General features: G+C 40.6%; 1 protein-coding gene across 4 annotated transcripts in view; it reads right to left on the reverse strand.

Moving 5' to 3' along the window:
* The window catches only part of chdh (choline dehydrogenase), an 86,785-nt gene that overhangs the window by 7,433 nt on the left and 58,736 nt on the right, over nt 1-20,616 (reverse strand). For all 4 annotated transcript variants that reach the window (XM_043708073.2, XM_043708071.2, XM_043708072.2 and 1 more), the window contains 3 exons: nt 20,266-20,417; nt 3,082-3,211; nt 2,851-2,985 (listed from right to left, as the gene is read on the reverse strand). In XM_043708073.2, the coding sequence (XP_043564008.1) occupies nt 2,851-2,985; nt 3,082-3,211; nt 20,266-20,417 (417 nt within the window). The remainder of the gene's footprint in view (nt 1-2,850; nt 2,986-3,081; nt 3,212-20,265; nt 20,418-20,616) is intronic.

The following is a 20,616-nucleotide window of genomic DNA, read 5'->3' on the forward strand; positions in this document are numbered from 1 at the left end:
CACCTTCAAATTTGACTTCTTCAAACTGAGATCTTAATTTAGTTACTAATTGTCAATCAGAAGTAATGAATCCTAAACCTCAAACACCAGAGTAGCCGCTCAGCAACTAGCCAACAATACAACTCTGTCAAAAGGCATTTATTGTTTATCTCTTTTCACCTTAGATGGTCATTACAATCATATCACCAATACCAGACTTATCAGGGGCCCAAATCAAAAGCCTGTACCAAGATTTGTTCACAAGGACCATCAATACATCACTGAGAAGGAAAAGGCTCTTCTGCAATATTACCAAATTACAACAATTTTCAAGATTTTAATGACTGTCAATTCGATATATCAGCCCACAATGAAACACTCCTAATCATATTACTGAGCTTCATCTAAAAGTTGAGTACAAGGTATATCGAACAATATTAAACAAAACAAAAATGCTTTTCTTAAACACAATAGAAAAGCATGCAACTCAGCATTGAAAAGATAACCTTAAATTGCATTACCAAATGAAAAATAAGTAACAGGAAATTAGAAGTTGTTGTCTAAGGGTGTGGGAAAGTGTTAATTCTCAGGAGTGCCTTAAACACTAACAGTGTGATGATATCATATAGGCTTATGGTAAAAACAGCTTGAAAGGAGGAAGACCCTCCATCGAAATCCTCATCATGTCTGAAAACAATGTTTATCAGTGTAGCTTGTTCATAGTTGCTGACATGCAATGAATTACATTCTATTTAAGGCAAGAGCCTGTTCTCATTAGATGAGCAGGTCGTTTTTGTCTGTAGCACCAAGTAGACCAAGATCGATTCTTAGCCTGAAAGGATGGTGGGAGGAAATCTGCCTTATAGTGAATAATCTTACAGAGAACACTTACAATATGGTGAACATTGGTACTGTTGGCTCATATGCCATGGTAGCAGCAATGTGGATTCCATTCAGCTGCTTCTGATAACACTGGCAGCAATACAGGTCAGTAGATTCATCAGACATAACTTTAAAAAGGCTGCTTGTGCAGACAGCAGATGCAAGAGAAATACAAGAACCTGACAGAAGAAAACTTTGTGGCAAGATTCAACAAGGCAGAATCTACAATCAGTAGTATAACCATTTCAGATCAGGTAAGAAAGATCCAGCAGCGGGACAGAATTTGAAACTCTTGTAGGAGCAGTCCCAAGTTGGTGTTGGTGTTCAGTCAGAGAGCAAACAGACAATGGAAACTGTGACAGCAAAGTTAAATCCCAAGAAGGCATGGGAAAACTTTAAAACTGGCACAGATTTACAGGCTAGAAAATTGAAATTAAGTGAAGAACTTAACAGCTCATTTAAAGTGTTACTACATAATAACAAGTGAGCACCATGAGGCACCACTACAGTTGAAGGAAATCAAGAGAAGGAGTAAGACTGTTATCTGGGCCTTCCTCACAGTTCTTTGTAACAATGGCGATCACATTAGTGTAACTTGCATTGCATATACTTGCTAACATGTAATAAACTCCGTTTTGTTTAAGACAAAAATCTCTTCCTGTAGACTATCAAATGGCTTTCTTCTATCACACTGGATAACAGTCCAAAATAGATCCTTACCTTCAATTCCACCTTGTAGCGAACAATAGCACAGAGAGTATTTATAACATGATGAATAGTAGAATGGATTCCTGATACAACAACAGAGTCAGTTTCTGATTAGAATGTTAAATTTTATCTAATGCAGAAAGATTTTCAATCAAATGTCTCAGCAAAATATCTTCTGGCAAATCAGGTTTTGTGATGCTGTCAAAGTACCAAGAAAAACAGAGAAAAACACATGCTACAACTAATTTTCCTTGTCAACAACCTCACCAGACTCTCCAAGACAAACAGTAACTCTTTGCCACCACTGATAGAAAACCCGTATATCATTCTTAACTCTTCTCTCAATAGGCAAGTTGTCAGTCATCTGTAATATTAATTCAGATGAAAAAATACAGCCCAACAATTTTTGGCTAAGCTTCAAAGTTATTGGCACATAACAGAAATACAGTATGCAACACACAATGAACAAAATAATCTTTTAACATAAGATATGGTGTGAAAGCTCAGTAAATATGTTTCAGCTGACATGTCATAAATAATTTGCACATCCGTTCCCTATCTCCATCCATGAACTTATGGTTTTTTGAAGGGTGATGAATAGTGGCGGATAAACTCAGTACAACTATAATTTCTTAGTAAAAGTTTTCAGATATGAACATAAAGGCTGTCTAGAGGGAAACTATTTGCACTAATTTGGGAAACTAAGAATCAGAGAGATAGCCTAAAACTCAGAGCCACCTTTTCAAGAACAAAATTAGGAAACATTTCTTAACCCCAAGGGTAGTAGAAGTTTGTAACATCTTTTCGACAAACTAGTACTGATGCTACTTCAATTTAAAATTTAAGTTTAAGGAATTGATATATTCGTGTTATCCAAAGGTATTGGGGAACGCAGAGCAATGGCAGGGGTATGGAGTTAGGTTGCCAATAATCCACAATGTCACTCTACTTCTGCTATAGTTGTGTCGGCAGTACAAACTAATGTCCATATTTTGCTAACATTGAGATGGATAGTACCAAAAAAAACCCAGAATGACCTGCTGGTATGGTAATTCTGATAATGAAAACTTTTAAATGAAAATTTAAAGGTGGCTCATGAAGTTTTCAAATTATGAAGTTGTGACTATTTTCTTTGATGGATTGCTCCATTCCGGGATTACTGTTGGGACATTGAATGATAAAACAATTTCAAATGGTCAACTGACCTACTCATGCTCTTATGAGCCTAATGTATTAATGTTTATTTCAAGGTCCAATCACTGGAAGGTAACAAAATTCTACCTGTGAATTTCCAAAGCCATTCCAGGCCAATCTTGATCATCTTGAATGATTTCTGAGATTGGTATAGAGTAATAGGTTCAGTACATTGTTGCTGTACATACAATTCCAGATGGTCTTGCAGATTCTGGCCAACACCTAGGAATAAGACAGTTACAACAATCATCAGAGCATAAACTGGATTAAATTAACTAAATTAATACTTTGTTTCTTTCTGAATACTTAAATTATTACCAGGAAGGTGGCAAACAATAGGAATTCCCAATTCTTTGAGGTCATCTGCGTTACCAATGCCAGACAACATAAGAAGCTGGGGTGAGTTTATTGAACCTCCACTTAGGATTACGTCTTTTGTGGCATAGACCTACAAAGATAAACATAAACTAATCAATTATTACCAGAATTCTGGTTTCACAACACTACTTTACCTAAACAGAAAGTGCTGGAGAAAACTTAGCAAGTCTGGCAGCATCTGTAAAACGAAACACAGTTAATGCTTTGAATTCAATGATCCTTCGTCAGAACTGAAAAATAGTTGGGAAATGGTGGCACTTATGCCGATGGTGGTGTTGGTGGCGTGCGGTGGGTTCGGGGGCAGCTGTGGTGAATGGAGAATGAAATCAGTTGACTGTGCTGGGAGCAATCCATACAAAACACGACCGAGGAACATGGGGTAGGTAACAAACATGGAGAAAATTGTTTTGATGTTGTGCAACTATGACAAATAGTCTGGTGCAGCCTTGGACAGCAAGTCCAAAGCAGAGAATCCGCCTAGCCGGCATATTCCTGATACAATGGGCAATTTAGCATGTCCAATCCACCCAATCTCCACATCTTTGTGACTGTGGGAGGAAACTGGAGCACCCAGAAGAAATCCACGCAGACGTGGAGAGAATGTAGAAACTCCACACAGACATTGCCCAAGGCTGGAATCGAACCTGGTGCTAACCACTGAGCCACTGTGCCACTGCGCCCCCACTCACTCCAATCTCTCTTAAAACCTAAAGCTTGATTAGCAATAACCGTTAACAAAAAAATGGTTTAAATCTGACCCTGATTAGTTATAAGACCTGGCTTTGTTTTTCTGTTAAGTTGAAATCACACTGAGATATTAAATATATTCTTGAAACGTGGGCTGGATTTTAACAACAGTTCAGAGATCTTACCAAAGCAATCCTCCTAACCACCACCTTAAATAATTTACTATTATCAGATTGGAGGTAGACTTTCAACACACATTTCAGGTGTTCAGGCTTAAGTTAAAAAAATTTAAAACTATGGTGTTGTTCAATCAGCATGTAAAATGGATCATTGAGGATAGGGGTGACAGGTGAATGCAAGTTGATGCAAGTAAGGACTTGGGAAGCAGGTTTTTGGGTCACCTTAAATTTACAGAGGTTAAAATAAGGGAAGTTGGCCAGGAATACATTGTTATAGTTATGCCTATGGGGGCAACAAATGTACATGAGGGTTTTATCAGAAAATGAGATCAGGGAATCGTGGAGTTGAGCGATTTTTTTTGTTAAGAGTTGGAAATCAACAGTTTTAGTGATGATGCAGATTATATGATTGGTAATACTGTTTGGAATCATATATGACACCAACATGACAAATAGTCTGGTGCAGCCTTGGACATTGAATCCAAAGCAGAGAACAAAGTTTGTGGTGATGACTGAAGATAATCACTTTATTTAAACAGAGCAGCAATTTATGATGATTGGTCAAGAGAGTTGGCAGTGAAGTAGAGTTGAGTGTCTTCAGTGCACACATGGAAACTGACAACTTGTTCTTGAATGATAATACAAACAAACAGTATACTGATGAGAAATCAGCAGAGGATAACGACAGATCCTCATGGAATGGTGGGAGAGCAGGAAGATTTGAAGGAAGGCTGAAGATAGAGAACAGTTAACAATTATTAGGTAATATGACAACAAACACACCCTGCATAAAGAAGTTTATTCTAAATTCCCTCTAGTTACATTAATAACACATAATTTAGGCTCACACAAATAGAATTTTTTTCTATGTCTAAGGGTGATGATTTAGAACTAGATGTTCCTCAAGGCATGTTTTTCAGTATCAAATGAACATGGAGTATCCACTCCAACCAGGTGGTCACACACAGGCTCAAATTTAAGCTTTGAGCCTCAGTAACATTATCAAAGCAGGCTCCTATCATTTATCATTTCTCCATGGACAGAATGCCTGCCTCTTCCACGTGACTCATTATCTGGGTGGCAGCTGCTTGCTCGGCTGCACTCAAGCAAACCCAAGCAAAGGAGGCTTGACATCTTTGTCTAGGCCAGCCCAATGTTTCTTAATCAGGTGTTTCTGCTAAGGAATGACGCAATATCTGTGGCGGATTGTCAATTGTTGGGGGAAAAAAAAGAACATCTGGTTCACTAATGTCCTTGAAGGATGGAAATTGCCATCTTTAAGGGCCCTTTAGTGGTGCAGTGGTAGTGTCCATACTCTGGACCTAGGTTCAAGTTCCACCTGCTCCAGAAGTGTGTAGTAACATTTCTGAACTGGTTGATTAGGAAAAATAGGTTAAAAAAAAGCATGTATCTGTGGCTGCTGCAGATGCCAGAATAAAATCATGACCCAATATTGAGTTGATTTTTGCTGAGGCATTCTTTGGCATTAAACATTGATCTCTGAAATTGCTTCATACTACACCTGTCTATATCATAAAATGGACACAATAAGATTAACTTTCTAACATTTTTAACTTTAAAGTGTTGAATATGCATGAAAAGGCAGGTGCAAAAATATGTTTGGACAAGTTGAATTCCAAAGAAAATTGAGGATGGGAGGCAATGTGAATACTGCAGTATTTGTGTGTCAAAGTGATTCAGCCATTAACATGAGGAGGACACAGAGAGGCTGCAAAGAGATGTTGGCTGGTTAAGTGAGTGAGTGGGCAACAAGGTGTCATCTAGATTCTAATGTGAGGAAGTGTGAGAGACGATTCACTTTGGTTGTAAGAATAAAAAAAGTAGTCTCGGGGTTGTGAACAGGTTCCATTCTGGAATCCATTTGGAAGTCGATTTGTGCACAAATCAGAACACAATGCAGGACAAAGCAAAGCAGCTATTTGTAAGTACAGGAAACATTTGTATGTTGGGTCTTTGAAGTTACACTCATGTATAGGATCACATTCATAAGTTGGACATTCATCAATCGGACACAGCCTGTATCTTTTAAAAGCTCTGAAACTTTAACTTTTTTTTATTCACTCGTGGCATGTGGACATCACTGATGGGATAGCATTCATTGTCTGTCTATTGTTGCCCTTGCAAAGGAGAAGGTGAACTGTATATCAACCCAATCATTAACAACAGATAAGTAAGCTCTTTGGCATTGCAGCAGTGAACTAGGATACCTGGGTTCAAATTAGACCTGCTCCATTGGTATAAAATAAAATCTCAGAACAGGATGATTAAAACATATCCAACAACAGATAAATGGGAAATTTAAAAATTATGGCTGAGATTAGGTGCTGACTGCACAAGGTATGAGACGACATTTTCATCAGAGGCTAGTCCTTCCCACAATCACCCAATCCCAGCACAGATTAACCTCCAAGTATTCACGGAGCCTTGCCAACAAAATCCTGTCTAGCCAGAATCAGAGGTCAGCAGCAACTGTGAGTGGAAAGCTTGACTGGCCTCTCTCTACAAGAATCTCAGGGAGTCTCTCTCCCACTGCAACTCCCAGGTCATTTCCTCTGCCCCGAAGCTCTTCAACCATGTCCTGAAACAAACTCGCAACAACTTCCTCATTTCTCCTTCCCCCACATCATCCTAGTTTCAAACCTCCAGCTCAGCACTGTCCCTTGTCTTGTCCGGACTTGTCTGACCTGCCTAGCTCCTTTTCCACCTATCCACTCCACCCTCTCCTCCCTGACCTATCGCCTTCATCTCCTCCCCCACTGGCCTGTTGTGCTCTGTGCTGCTCTCTCCCCACCCCCACCCTCCTCTAGCTTATCTCTCCACGCTTCAGGCTCGCTGCCTTTATTCCTGATGAAGGACTTTTGCCCGAAACGTCGATTTTGAAGCTCCTCAGATGCTGCCTGAACTGCTGTGCTCTTCCAGCACCACTAATCCAGAGTCCAGGCAACACAGACATGAAGAGTTGTACTCGTGAAAAGATGAGTGTGCCTTTTTAGGATATCATGAGGCCACACTCACAGCTAGATATGTCGTCAGAATCGGGGATGGAGTAATTTTCAACAGCCACACCCCTTCCCCTCAGCAAAATCTTCAACTTCTCCCAGATTTAGGCAAAGAGGACCCCTTTCCACAACATGACACACAGGTGTCTCTATCAGGAAAGCAGTAACTCTTCTTGCCTGCTGGTACAGTAGGTAATTAAACCAGTGGGCGAGGCTCTTAAGTGGCCTTTAATTTATCACTGAAAGATTGTTATTTGTTGCAGATCAGGGATGTCTCCCATAGATTTTCCTGCCTAGAACTTCATAGCTGAGGCAGCAGCAGCTGTCTCACCAGTACTAACACAGCCATCACTTGCCTTTCTTGCTATTTCTTGCCAGAGGAAAATCCCACCCAATGCAAATTAAGCAAAAATAATTTTCTATTAGCAATTCCAAGAAAAAGCAATACATCAACACCATTCTCTATATCTGAACAAATAAGGAATTTCCATAAACATATTTGTGATCTACATGTAGTTTGGAAAGCAAAGTGTTACACGGTCATCACAAAACAATGACTCTTTGTTCATAAATTGGAAGAAACTCAAAAACAAATGGAACACTACAACAATGCTACTTTGTGCTTTCACTAGTACTAAAGTCTGTGATAACGTATCATCTGTTCCAAGAGGGCATGTAGTGATAGATTAATAGTGAACAAACCCCTAAAACTATTTTATCTTCCTATATTTTAGATCTTGGCACATTTTAAAAGAAAGTAAATTGAAGGGGATATCAGAAGTAGTTGATGTAAAAAATAACTTGAGTGCTACTTCAGTGTACAGTGTGAAGTCAGGAGCTAGTTGATGAGGGGAACTATAACTTAACTGAAATAAATACGCAAATTTAAATAACACAACAAAGAAGACAAAGGGGTAATGTGACATGATTGCAGCATATCGGAGTTATTAGATGCCATATCAGTCCATGGCAACTGTACCGCAGATAAATGTTTGCAGCTGAAGGAGCTTCAACTCAAATAGTTTGAGCTGTGGGCTAAACTTCATTCATTGCGTTGCATCAGGAAGGGGCAAGTTACCTGGTCTTATTGTTCCATAAGGCCGTCATATCACTTTAGGTTAGCTTTGTTTGATTTTGTCAGTGGCTAGAGACAGGAGGTTGTGACTGTGAGTCAGGCAGTAAAGGGGGCCACAAAGTTGGGAGTAAGGAGTCTCAGTCCTTGCAATTGTCCAACAGATTCAACGTCCTTGCAGCTTACATAGACAAAAGCGAAGGTTATAGTGTGGATGAGCTTGCAGATCATGGTATGGTGATGCAGAAAGCTAATCAAACAGAGATGTTAAAAGGAATGTGATGGAAACTATTCTCAGCACTTAACAGCGAGAACCTAAAAGATGACTATGTTGCCTGTCCAGTGGAAAGGTTCAGGATATTTGTGCAGGATATGTTAGGACACTGTATGGGAGGGGGAGAATCCAGTTGTCATTGTCAAGTTGTTACAATATCATGGGTAAGACTAGGAAGGAGGTTCATGCAATGACAATATGAAGAGCAAGGATCTAAATGCAAAGGCAGAACCTTAAACTCAATAATGTCTGAATTAATGCTGTGTTAAGAAGGTTTATGATTCAGGTTTCATGATTTAAAGTTATTATTTAGAAACTTAGGCTCTAAACCATGTTTGGTTTAGGTTTGATTTGATTTGTCTAGATTGAGAGAGTTAGGGGTCATCGTTTTGGTTTCAGTTTTGAATTCAGAGAGTGATTCCAAATTGTCTGGAAATCTGAGCTGAAAAATGTGTTGCTGGAAAAGCGCAGCAGGTCAGGCAGTATCAAAGGAGAAGGAGAATCGACATTTCGGGCATAAGCCCTTCTTCAGGAATGAGGAGGGTGTGCCAAGCAGGGAGGAGGGACTTGGAGGAGGGGCGTTGGGAACGCGATAGGTGGAAGGAGGTTAAGGTGAGGGTGATAGGCCGGAGAGGGGGTAGGGGTGGAGAGTCGGGAAGAAGATTGCAGGTCAAGAAGGCGGTGCTGAGTCTGAGAGTTGGAACTGAGAAAAGGTGGGGGGAGGGGAAATGAGGATACTGGAGAAATCTGCCTTCAACCCTGTGGTTGGAGGGTTCCTAGGTGGAAGATGAGGCGTTCTTCCTCCAGGCGTCATGTTGCCCTGGTCTGGCAATGGAGGAGGCCAAGGACTGCATGTCCTTGGCGGAGTGGGAGGGGGAGTTAAAGTGTTCAGCCACGGGCCGGTTGGGTTGGTTGGTGCGGGTATCCCAGAGGTGTTCTCTGAAATGTTCCACAAGTAGGAGGCCTGTCTCCCCAATGTCTGAAAATCTGTTTATATACCTTTAAATGAAGCTTTTCAATCTACAGAGGTGAATAGTTGAGTGCAGTGTGAACAATGGTAAAAGAGAGAAAAAATGTGGGTTTAGAAAGACAGAAATAACCAGAAGGTCATCGAGTATGTAAATTTCTTTCAGAGAGAGAAGTAGGTCATACAGAAAAAAAAGGCCTATAATAGCAGCAATGCACTTCAGCAGTGTTCAAAACAGGCAGAGAAGAAGAAAATAAGTTCTGTGCAGATTAATGTCAGTAACAGAAATCTCCAGAAACAGAAGGCTGTGGAAGCAGAGTTCAGGCAATTCTTTTTATGAAATCAGTAAACAGCGTTACTGGATTGATTAAGGGTTTCAGGAAGAGTCAGAATTTTTTTTAAATACATAAGTTCACCAAACAGAAAGCAATTACAGACATACTCATTGAAAGTTAATTTTAAAATGGAAACAGGGAGATGCTTCATTGAGCATCTGCTGGATTATTCTTTGGGAGCAAAAAGGTTGAATCTCCACCTCTAATATGTGTAATAAGACTATTTCAAATATTTTTGCACAATGTGAAAGAGTTCTTTTTTTTAATAACCTTTTTTTTGTTAGAAGTACATTTTGTTAGAAGCCTCTTGTGAACATGTTCAGTAACTGAGTACAATGGTACACACAAATTACCAAAATAAAACTTATGGTCTATCAAACCCGGCTTCAGTTTTGGAGGAGAAAGTGAGGACTGCAGATGCTGGAGATCAGAGCTGAAAATGTGTTGCTGGAAAAGCGCAGCAGGTCAGGCAGCATCCAAGGAACAGGAGAATCGACGTTTCGGGCATAAGACCTTCTTCAGGAATGAGGAAAGTGTGTCAAGCAGGCTAAGATAAAAGGTAAGGAGGAGGGACTTGGGGGAGGGGCGTTGGAATTGCATTAGGTGGAAAGAGGTCAGGGTGAGGGTGATAGGTCAGACTGAGGTGGGGGCGGAGAGGTCAGGAAGAAGATTGCAGGTTAGGAAGGCGGTGCTGAGTTCGAGGGATTTGACTGAGACAAGGTGGGGGGAGGGGAAATGAGGAAACTGGAGAAATCTGAGTTCATCCCTTATGGTTGGAGGGTTCCCAGGCAGAAGATGAGGCACTCTTCCTCCAACTGTCGTGTTGCCATGGTCTGACGATGGAGGAGTCCAAGGACCTGCATGTCCTTGGTGGAGTGGGAGGGGGAATTAAAGTGTTGGGCTACGGGGTAGTTGGGTTGGTTGGTCCGGGTGTCCCAGAGGTGTTCTCTGAAACATTCCGCAAGTAGGCGGCCTGTCTCCCCAATAAAGAGGAGGCCACATCGGGTGCAGTGGATGCAATAGATGATGTGTGTGGACGTGCAGGTGAATTTGTGGCAGATATGGAAGTGTCCCTTGGGGCCTTGGAGGGAAGTAAGGGGGGAGGTGTGGGTGCAAGTTTTGCATTTCTTGCGGTTGCAGGGGAAGGTGCCGGGAGTGGAGGTTGGGTTGGTGGGGGGTGTGGACCTGACGAGAGAGTCACGGAGGGAGTGGTCTTTTCGGAACGCTGATAGGGAAGGGGAGGGAAATATATCCCTGGTGGTGGGGTCCGTTTGGAGGGAGTTTTGGATCTGACTTCACTGTATTATCACTAACTGGAACCATAACAAAGTGGAGCTCATCTGAGATTGAAATTTGAATTTAGGAGGGATTTGTCAATCTTTAAGAATGAGTAAGTGGAAGTACTGAGCAAAGAAAAAACTGGAGAACTGTTGTGAAGTATGTCCCACAGACTGAAATTTTGGAATGGCATTGACTGTTGTTTCTGGGAGTGGATAAGAGAGGAGAAAGACAAAGAGTGTAATAAAAAAGGGAAACACAATTAAAAATAGCTGTCTCCAAAACAGTTCAGGCAGAAAAGACAAAAGTCCTGAGTGTCATTTTAAGAAATAAATGATCTGCATTTGCAGTTGCTTAAGGGATTCAGGAAGACAATTAACTAAAGAAATAGTTAACGACAGTGAATGCAGGAGTTTGCCCAATCAATTTGATTAGGAACTTTAAAGTTGAAAAAGGATGACCCTTCACTCAGGTTTGTATATCTGTAAGGTTGTGTGAAAAGAGTTGAATCCTTGCTTCTGAATCTTGTAATAGGATTGTTTCAACCAGCTCTTATATAGCATAAAAGAGTTCATTTCTTTCCTTGTATGTGTAGAAAACTTGGATATTCTTTTTAAAAAAAAATACATTACTAGTCTCTTGTGAATATGTTGAGTAACTGACCGTTACCGTAAACAGATTCCGAAAGTAAAGCTTATGGTTCAGGTTTCCCTCTGGAATCTGATTTGACCAGTATTATTGTCAAGTGGGATATTAACACCTGAGCCACATGCACATTGAGATGGGGTACAGAAGGTTAGTGAATAAAGTGCATTACTCAAAGACAGATGTGGGAGAAGTAGGTTCCAATTTGTGAGATACTGGCACCGCAGCCTTGGAAAGATGGAGCTGTTCTGTTGGAATGGACTTCAGTTGAACTTGCTGGAGGTAATGTACTCATGAATGATATAGGTAGGGAAGTAGAGAGGGCTTTAACTAATCAGGAAGAGTAAGGAATTATTGAGGGGAAGACTGTGCAAATTAAATGCAAGACTATAGATAAAAGTAGCAGTAAATGTAAAGATAAACAGAGGATGTTAGGAAGAGCCAATGACTGCAACCATAAGAGCATGTCAGCAAAGAGGACCAGAGGTAACAAAAACCTGAATTAAGGACTCTGTATCTGAACATCAATGGTATGCACAATAATTCATATGAATTGAGAGCTGAAATAGAAATTAATTTGTACACACTCATGCTTATTAGAGATATAGCTACACAGGAACCAAAGCTGAGACATGAATATCTAAGGGTACCTAACAATCAGGAAGCTGGGTAAAGGTGCCGGGGTAGCTTTGTTAATTAGGTGTACCCTTGAAAATATGACACAAGTTCGAAATGCAGAAAATGTTTGGACGGAACTAAGAGGCAGAAAGTGAGGATCTGAAACCTGAATACAGGCTGAGGTAACTAGTTGTCAGGAACAACCATTTAACAGATGCTCTTAATAACTTAGGCAGCAATAAAAGGGCTTCTAGGCTGCAAATTGATAATTCTGCTAAAGCTGCATAAAATGGCTTTTGTTACTAATTGCTAATTCTGCTAGAGCTGCATAATTGACTAACCACAGTCTGCTTCAATAAAGAATAGCAGACAATGCTCCCTTTACAGCATAGAAATAAGTGGACTAGATAAAACTGTAAGTAATCTAATCTAATCTAATCTAAAAATGTAAGTAATCTAATTACTGGCCAGCCTAACTGACCTTCAGATGCAGGCGCAATGGCTCGGTTAGTGAGATAATGCTGGCCTCAGTGTTGGAAAACAAAATTGGTTCCCAGGAAATATCACTGGACCAAGTAACTGTCAAATAAAGCAGTATTGCGTATTGATTGGTAATTGGTTGAATGTACTGTGCGGTCATAGCCTGTACCCTTCTTTAAGGAAAGTATAAAAATGTCTTTGTTTTAAGCCATGCATGCAGTTCCTCCGAGGAATACGGATATAGACAACCTCTGTGTTTCGAGATGCTCTGTACCTGGCCATATGAAGAAATAAAGAATGAAACCTGAAAGAATCAGACTGATTGTGAGTGCTTATTGACCAATCACAGAACAGAGACACCCGTACTAGCTACCGCCCCCTCCCCGCACCCCTAGGTCCAGACAGAGTCATAGTGATAGAGTTGTACAGCATGGAAACAGACCCTTCGGTCCAACCCGTCCATGCCAACCAGATACCCCAACCCAATCTAGTCCCACCTGCCAGCACCCGGCCCATATCCCTCCAAACCCTTCCTATTCATATACCCATCCAAATGCCTCTTAAATGTTGCAATTCTAGCAGCCTCCATCCTGCATCCTCTGGCAGCTCATTCCATACCCGTACCACCCTCTGTGTGAAAATGTTGCCTCTTACGTCTCTTTTATGTCTTTCCCCTCTCACCCTAAACCTATGCCCTCTAGTTCTTGACGCCCCCACCCCAGGGAAAAGACTTTGCCTATTACCCTATCCATGCCCCTCATAATTCTGCAAACCTCAGCCTCCGATGCTCCGATGCTTCAAAAGAAGCAGAAAACTTTGATGTGAGTTGTTTATAGTTCACCAAGCGTCAATGAAAATACAAAGCACAGTATGAATTAATTAGCCAGAAGTGAACCTAACAGTGGTAATACAGCAATCGTGAAGGATTTCAATAGACTACGGTAAATAGGTAATACTATTTAGTACAATTGTTGCAAAGTACAAACTCTTCGAATATATGCAAGATATTTTTCTCAGAGCAGCATGCAGAGGAACAAAAGGAGAACAGGCTATTTCAGACATAGAACTGTGAAGCCATCAAGGGTTCTATTCGATGAAGAAGAAAACTTCTAATGTTGTTTAAAAAATGGCAAGCATGTGGATTGGAAAGATTTTCTGCAAAAGACCAAGTTAAAAATCACACAACACCAGGTTATAGCCCAACAGGTTTATTTGGAAGTGCTTGCTTTTGGAGCGGTGCTCCTTCATCAGGTAGCTGTGGAGCAGGATCATAAGACACACAATTTATAGCAAAAGATCTCAGTGTCATGCAACTGAAACAATTTATTGAATAAACCTAGGTTGCTGTTAAGTTTTTCATCTTTTAGAATGGGTTGCAGGTTTCGGTTCATCAATACGTAAATCCCAGAACTTCTTTCCAGTCATATTCTCAAGATAACTTAAAATTTTATTTAAAAAAGATGACATCTTAGCTCAGACAATGTATTGAAAGTGTGAGGTTAGAGTCCGTCTGTATCCCAATCTTGAGCCCAACTGGTTCTATATCCAAAGTAGGAATTTATAAAATGTTACATGGATTGACTGCCTATAGATTGTGTGCTTTTTAAACAAAATAGAATGGATCTGCAATTACAATTCCACAAATACAAATTCACCCCACAGACTTATATGTGTGTGTGTGCACAGCGGTCAGGGACATTTGACCTCGAACCCTCGGGTAACCATCCTCCAAGGCGGACTTCAGGATATGCAACAACGCAGAGTGGCCGAGCAGATGCTGATACCCACGTTCAGTACCCATGAAGATGGACTCAACCGGCACCTGAGGTTCATGGCACACTACAGGTGACCTCACTACACTACACTCTCTCACACACACACAAGCACACATACACACGCACTCCTACATACTCTCACACTCACGCAGACTCTCTCTCATACACACGCTCTCTCTCAGACACACACACATACACCTCCTACACTCTCACCAGGCACACAACCTCTCACAGGCTTATACTCCATCACACTCAGGCATACACTCTACCAAGCATGCACACACGCAAACGCACACTCTCGCCCAGATACACACATGCACACTCAATCCCTCTCTCCCCCTCACATGCACGCACGCACACACACACACATACACATACACATATAAGTCTCTGTGTTGAATGTGCATTTGCAGAATTGTAATTGCAGATACATTCTATTTTGTCCAAAAAGCACACAGTTTGCGGGCAGTCAATGCAAACAGTCTACCCATGTAACATTTTAACCTCACACCTTCATTACATTGTCTGAATTGAAATGTCACTTTTACTTAATAAAACCTTAAGTTATCTCGAGAATGTAGCTTAGGTTAGATTAGATTAGATTCCCCAGAGTGTGGATACAGGCCCTTCGGCCTAACCAGTCCACACTGACCCTTTGAAGAGGAACTCATCAGAGTCCCTGACTAATGCACCTAACACTATGGGCAATTCAACATGGCCAATTCACCTGACCTTCACATCTTTGGACTGTGGGAGGAAACCGCAGACACAGGGAGAATGTGCAAACTCCACACAGACAGTCGCCCGAGGCTGGAATCGAAGCTGGGACCTTGGCGCTGTGAGGCAGCCGTGCTAACCACTGAGCCACCATGCCATGTGACTGGAAAGAAGTTCTGGAATTTACATATTAATGAACCGAAACCTGCAATCCATTCTAAAAGGTGAAAGATTTAACAACAACCTAGGTTTGTTCAATATATCATTTTAGTTGCATGACACTGAGATCTTTTGCTAAATGTTCTCTGCCTTATGATCCTGCTCCACAGCTACCTGATGAAGGAACAGTGCTCTGAAAGCTAGTATTTCAAAATAAACCTGTTGGAATATAACCTGGTGTTGTGTGATTTTTAACTGTGTCCACCCAGTCCAACACTGGCACCTCCACATCATGGCAAAAGACAAGAGATTTTTTTTTTTAAAAAGAGTACATTTAATATAGCAATAACTTAGCACAAAACATAAAAACTGACTTTAAAAACGTCTACAGGTATGTGTGGGGGAGGTGGTGGTACGGGTATTATCACTAGACTGTTAAGTCAGAGACCTGACAATGTTCTGGGAACCCAGGTTTGAATCCCACCATAACAATAAGAGTCTAATAATGACCAGCAACACTGTTCTCAGTTGTCCTAAAAACTCATCTGGTTCGCTAATGTCTTTTAGGGAATGAAACTGCCATCCGTACCTCGCCTAGCTTACATGTGACTCCAGACTCACAGCAATGCGATTGACTCTAAAACTGCCCTCTGAACAATTAGGGATGGGCAAGAAATGCTTGCCTAGCCAGTGACATCCACATCTCATGAATCAATTTTTTTAAAAAAAGGAAGAGAAGAACAAAAACGCCGGTGTCTATTAACACAGTTTCACTTGTAACTATGTATGCATGTTTCCAGAAATGTTACACATCCTGTAGAATTTCAATGAGATTATACACAAAGGAACTGCAAATGTGCAGAATAGAAGCATCCTATTGAATGGAGTTCAACAGGCCAAAGTGAGGGAGTGGACTGAGGGCACAGACAAAGTCAGGAGGGGAATAGTGAGGATGAGGATGGAATGAGGAAGAGGAGGGAGTGAGGGAAGAGAAGAGCACGCAGAAAGGGGGGTGATGAAGGAGGATTGGGAGGAGGGTGTAGTACGGAGGTGGGAGTTAGAGCATTGAGGGACAGGAGAGAGGACAGGTGGTGGTTATGGAGGTGGGAGGGAGAACAGAGGGTGGAAAGTGATGGGAAGGATGGGGGGGTGTTGGTGAGCGAGGGAGGATAGTTCATCCCCTCCCCCATTCACAACCAACCCCCAACACCCACTTCATAACCACACCAAGTTTAAAGCTGAATCCACTTAAATGCGCAAATTTAAGTCATACATAGTACATATGCAGGTGGTGTCAATGGACATGGCAAAACAGATATGGATTCAGTAAGCAAATACACTGTGTCTGTCTTCACGGACAGGGATATCAAAAAGACCTCCCAAGAATAATGGTAAATCCAGAGGCTAATGCAAGCAAGGAACTACAAAATATTAATGTATGTAAAAATGTAGTGCTAGAGAAATGAATGGGACTTAATGTGAACAAATCCCTTCAACCTGATGATCTATATCCCAGACTGTTGAAAGATGTGACTGCAGGGGTGATAGATGCATCAGTGGTCTTCGTTAAAATCCGATAATCTCTGGAATAATCCTGGCATACTGAAAGATGTTTAACGTAACCACACAATTTAAGAATGGAGGACAAAAGAAAATGGGCAGGTATAAATCCGTTAGCCTAACATCAATCAAAGGAGAAATCCTAGAACTTATCTATTCAGTCATGAGATATGGGCTTCACTGGTTGAGCTGAATTGGCTTCTTAAACTACTGGAGTTGTAAATTGTGCGGAATATTGTGCAATTATTAGCAAACATTCTCACTTCTGACCTTACTATGCTAGCAAAGTCTATCTATAATAAAGGATTTGATAACAGGACATTTGAACATAACAGCAGAACTGGATATAGTTGACATGGATTTATGAAAGGGAAATAGTGTTGGAGCTTTTGAGGACATAACTAGGAGAATAGATGGGAAATCAATGAGGTTGTTCATTTTGGTAAGAAAAACAAAAATTTAGAGTGCTGTGTTATCCCAAGCCCTGAACAACGTGAGCAATGGTGAGTCAGTTGGGAAAATACGGTGAGAATGGAAAAACAACATTCTCAACACTGAGAGGAAAAAAATATCTGATGTTCTACTAAAGATTTTAACAACTAGATGAGACTCTTACTAGTGAGTGGTGAGGGGCCTATTTTACATGCATTAACGTCTTATCATTACCGAATTTCATCTAATGTATATGCAGTTTGCCCCAAACAGTGGCGAGAAACTGATGATGACAATTCCCAGCATGAAAGTCTGAATGGGTACCTGTTAGCAACAGCTCACCAGGGCCTTTGCTAGGCCTCTATGTTGGCCAGCAATCCACACATATCAGAGCACACTCCACGGGCAGTGACTGACTACATCCTCCAACTATGGAGACTGGCATTGGCAAAGCACCAGCCTAAAACCAGTATGGCAAATTTGGGACTCACTTTAAATACAGGTCTGCAATTTGGAGCTGATATACACCCTACATTGTAATACTCCTGCCAATCTGTTATATGCAGAGATAGGCTCTCATTACATGCATTGGAACAGGATGTATCAGAGGGCTCCTAGTTTGCTTTGAGGAGAAAGTGAGGTCTGCAGATGCTGGAGATCAGAGATGGAAATGTGTTCCTAAAGAAGGGCTAATGCCCGAAACGTCGATTCTCCTGTTCCCTAGATGCTGCCTGACCTGCTGCGCTTTTCCAGCAACACATTTCCATCTCCTAGTTTGCTTTATCTGGTGCTAAGTAACTGAGCACGGTTTGGATGCTCACTGTATCTCTTCCTTGCTTTTAGACAGATACTCAAGCAGCTTTCCATGACTGTGGTCAGTCAGGGTGCTGATTCTGCATCAGTCAGGAAAGATAATGAGGTAGCCCAATTGAATTACTGGGAAGCACAGAGGGCAGGAAAGATTGTTAGTTTGGGAGGTGAGGTGGTTGAGAGCCATTGAAGAAGATGGTGGATACAATATTGAGAGTAGTAGACTACGGGTCTTGGTAAAAAGTAGATCAAATGGCAGTATTACAAGTATGAAGTAGCAGTGGAAAAATGATAGTACTTACCCTTAACACACAGAGTGTCAAAGTCATTTACCTCTTTGTGACATTGTTGAGGATTCCTCCATTTTGTAATGGAGGAATCTGTAGTAATCTGGGGGGCTACTTCAGACCAGACTCATTTGACAAATTTGCAGCTGAAGTTTAAATATTGCACCCAAGCCATGAAGGCTGGAAGTTCAAAGCAACAGCAGGCATTTCACTGCTGAGAGCAAGACAGCGCAATAGTCGTACTGCGGAGGGTGTAGTGTACACTTAATGAAGTGAACAGTGTAAAACTGCATGAGAAAACCCTCCATGAAACTCCCCAAACTTGACATGTAACTTACTTTTGAGAAAATTCAACTGCAGTATTGTTTTTAATAGAGAGGGGCTAGGAATCATTGAACTAAGGAATGTAAATGTCCTTGTTCATGAGTCTGTGGGGGTGAGATGCATCAGTGGTCATCTTTAAAATTCCATAGTCTCTGGAATGATCTTGGAATATTGGAAAATGTCTAATGTTATCGCACTAATTTAAGAATGGAGAGCAAAAGAAAATGGGGAGTTACAGATCTGTTAGCCTAATATCAGTCATAGGAGAAGTACTAGAATCTCTTTTTTATTCAGTCACTAAAAGTTAACATGTATATACAACAAATAGTTGAGGTGGCATACAGTATGTTGGCCTTTATCATTATAGGATTTGAGCTTAGGAGCAAAGATGTCTTACTGCAATTATATGGAGCTTTCACATGACCACATTTGAAGTGTTATGAGTAGTTTTGACTTCTTACGGAAGGAAAAATATATTTGCTACTGAAGAAGTGCAACACATGTTTACCAAACTAATTTCAGGGATGGAGGGGCTGTTCTATGAGAAATTATTATATGGACCCAAATTCTCTGGAGTTTAGAAGAGTGCAAGATGATCTCAGTCAAACATACAAAATCTTTAGATTGAAGAATCTATGTGTGATGGTTCCTTCACCTGGCTAGTGTTGAGGTGTGGGAAGGGGAGATGGCTACAATTGGGGACACAGTCTCAGAATAAGGTGTAGACCAGTTAAAATGGAGATGAGAGGAGTTTTATCATTCAGAGGATGAAGAACATTCGGAATTCTCAGAGGATTGTGAAGATACAATTGGTAAGTATGGTTCAATACTGAAATTGATGTTTTTTACTGTGTAGAAATCTATCAAGAGAAAATGAGATAGTGGAGGAAAATGGTGTTGAAAATCAGTCGTGATGAATGGTGAAATGGGCTCAAGCGACTGCATATATTTACTTCAATTTCTTATGCTCTTAAATATAACTTCAGTAATATGGAGAAACTAGAGAGTATAGGATTGTTCCCTTAAGCAGAGAAGGTCAAGAGGGAAATTTAAAAGAAGTGTTCAAAATCATGAGAAATTTTCACAGATTAAATAAATGTTTCCAAAGACAAATGGATTAATACCCAGAGAACACAGATTTAAAATAACTGAGAACAAGAGGGAGATGTGGAATTGTCTTTCCAAATATTTATGATAGAGAATGCATTGCCTGAAAAAGTGGCATAAGCAGATTCAAGACCAACTTTCCAACTTAAGTTAAACTAAATTAAATTAAGCTTAAATTCATTTCACAGACAAAAATACCAACTACATATCCAATGTTTTGGAATGTTGGAGACTTTCAAATAAATTTCTGATGAAAGCATGAGAATATTTGGTTATCTGACAATTCCTGCAATGGTGATGGATTGCATTTGATTTGGATGCACCATCAAGCATTTTTACATATATAAAAAATGAGGAAAAAATGGAGGGACATCAAATAAATGCAATGCTTACAGTACCTTTATTGGTAATCCAGCTTGAATGAATTCAACTCCAATGGCTTTGGTGCCATCAAATAAAATTTTTGTTACAAAGGTTTTCTCTTCTGCTGTTAGGTTCCTGCGTAACAAAGCAGGGTGCAAGTAAGCACTGGCCGCACTCCATCTTTTTCCTGAAATACAGAAAATTTTGACTATAAGTAATGAAGTAACTATTTAGTCTGCATTTTCTGTAGCTTGCAATGGAAAGATATAAAAATTACATTCATCATAAACTTGGCTAATCAAGTTAACTTTCCATGACTCAAGCAATGCCTTCAAGATGTCCCTACAGTTGTGATTTGGAAATGCCAGTGTTGGACTGGGGTGTAC

Source organism: Chiloscyllium plagiosum, unplaced genomic scaffold (genome assembly GCF_037043375.1).
Source record: "Chiloscyllium plagiosum isolate Xiang-an unplaced genomic scaffold, Cpla_swu_hap1 HiC_scaffold_14, whole genome shotgun sequence".
Taxonomy (NCBI): Eukaryota; Metazoa; Chordata; class Chondrichthyes; order Orectolobiformes; family Hemiscylliidae; genus Chiloscyllium; species Chiloscyllium plagiosum.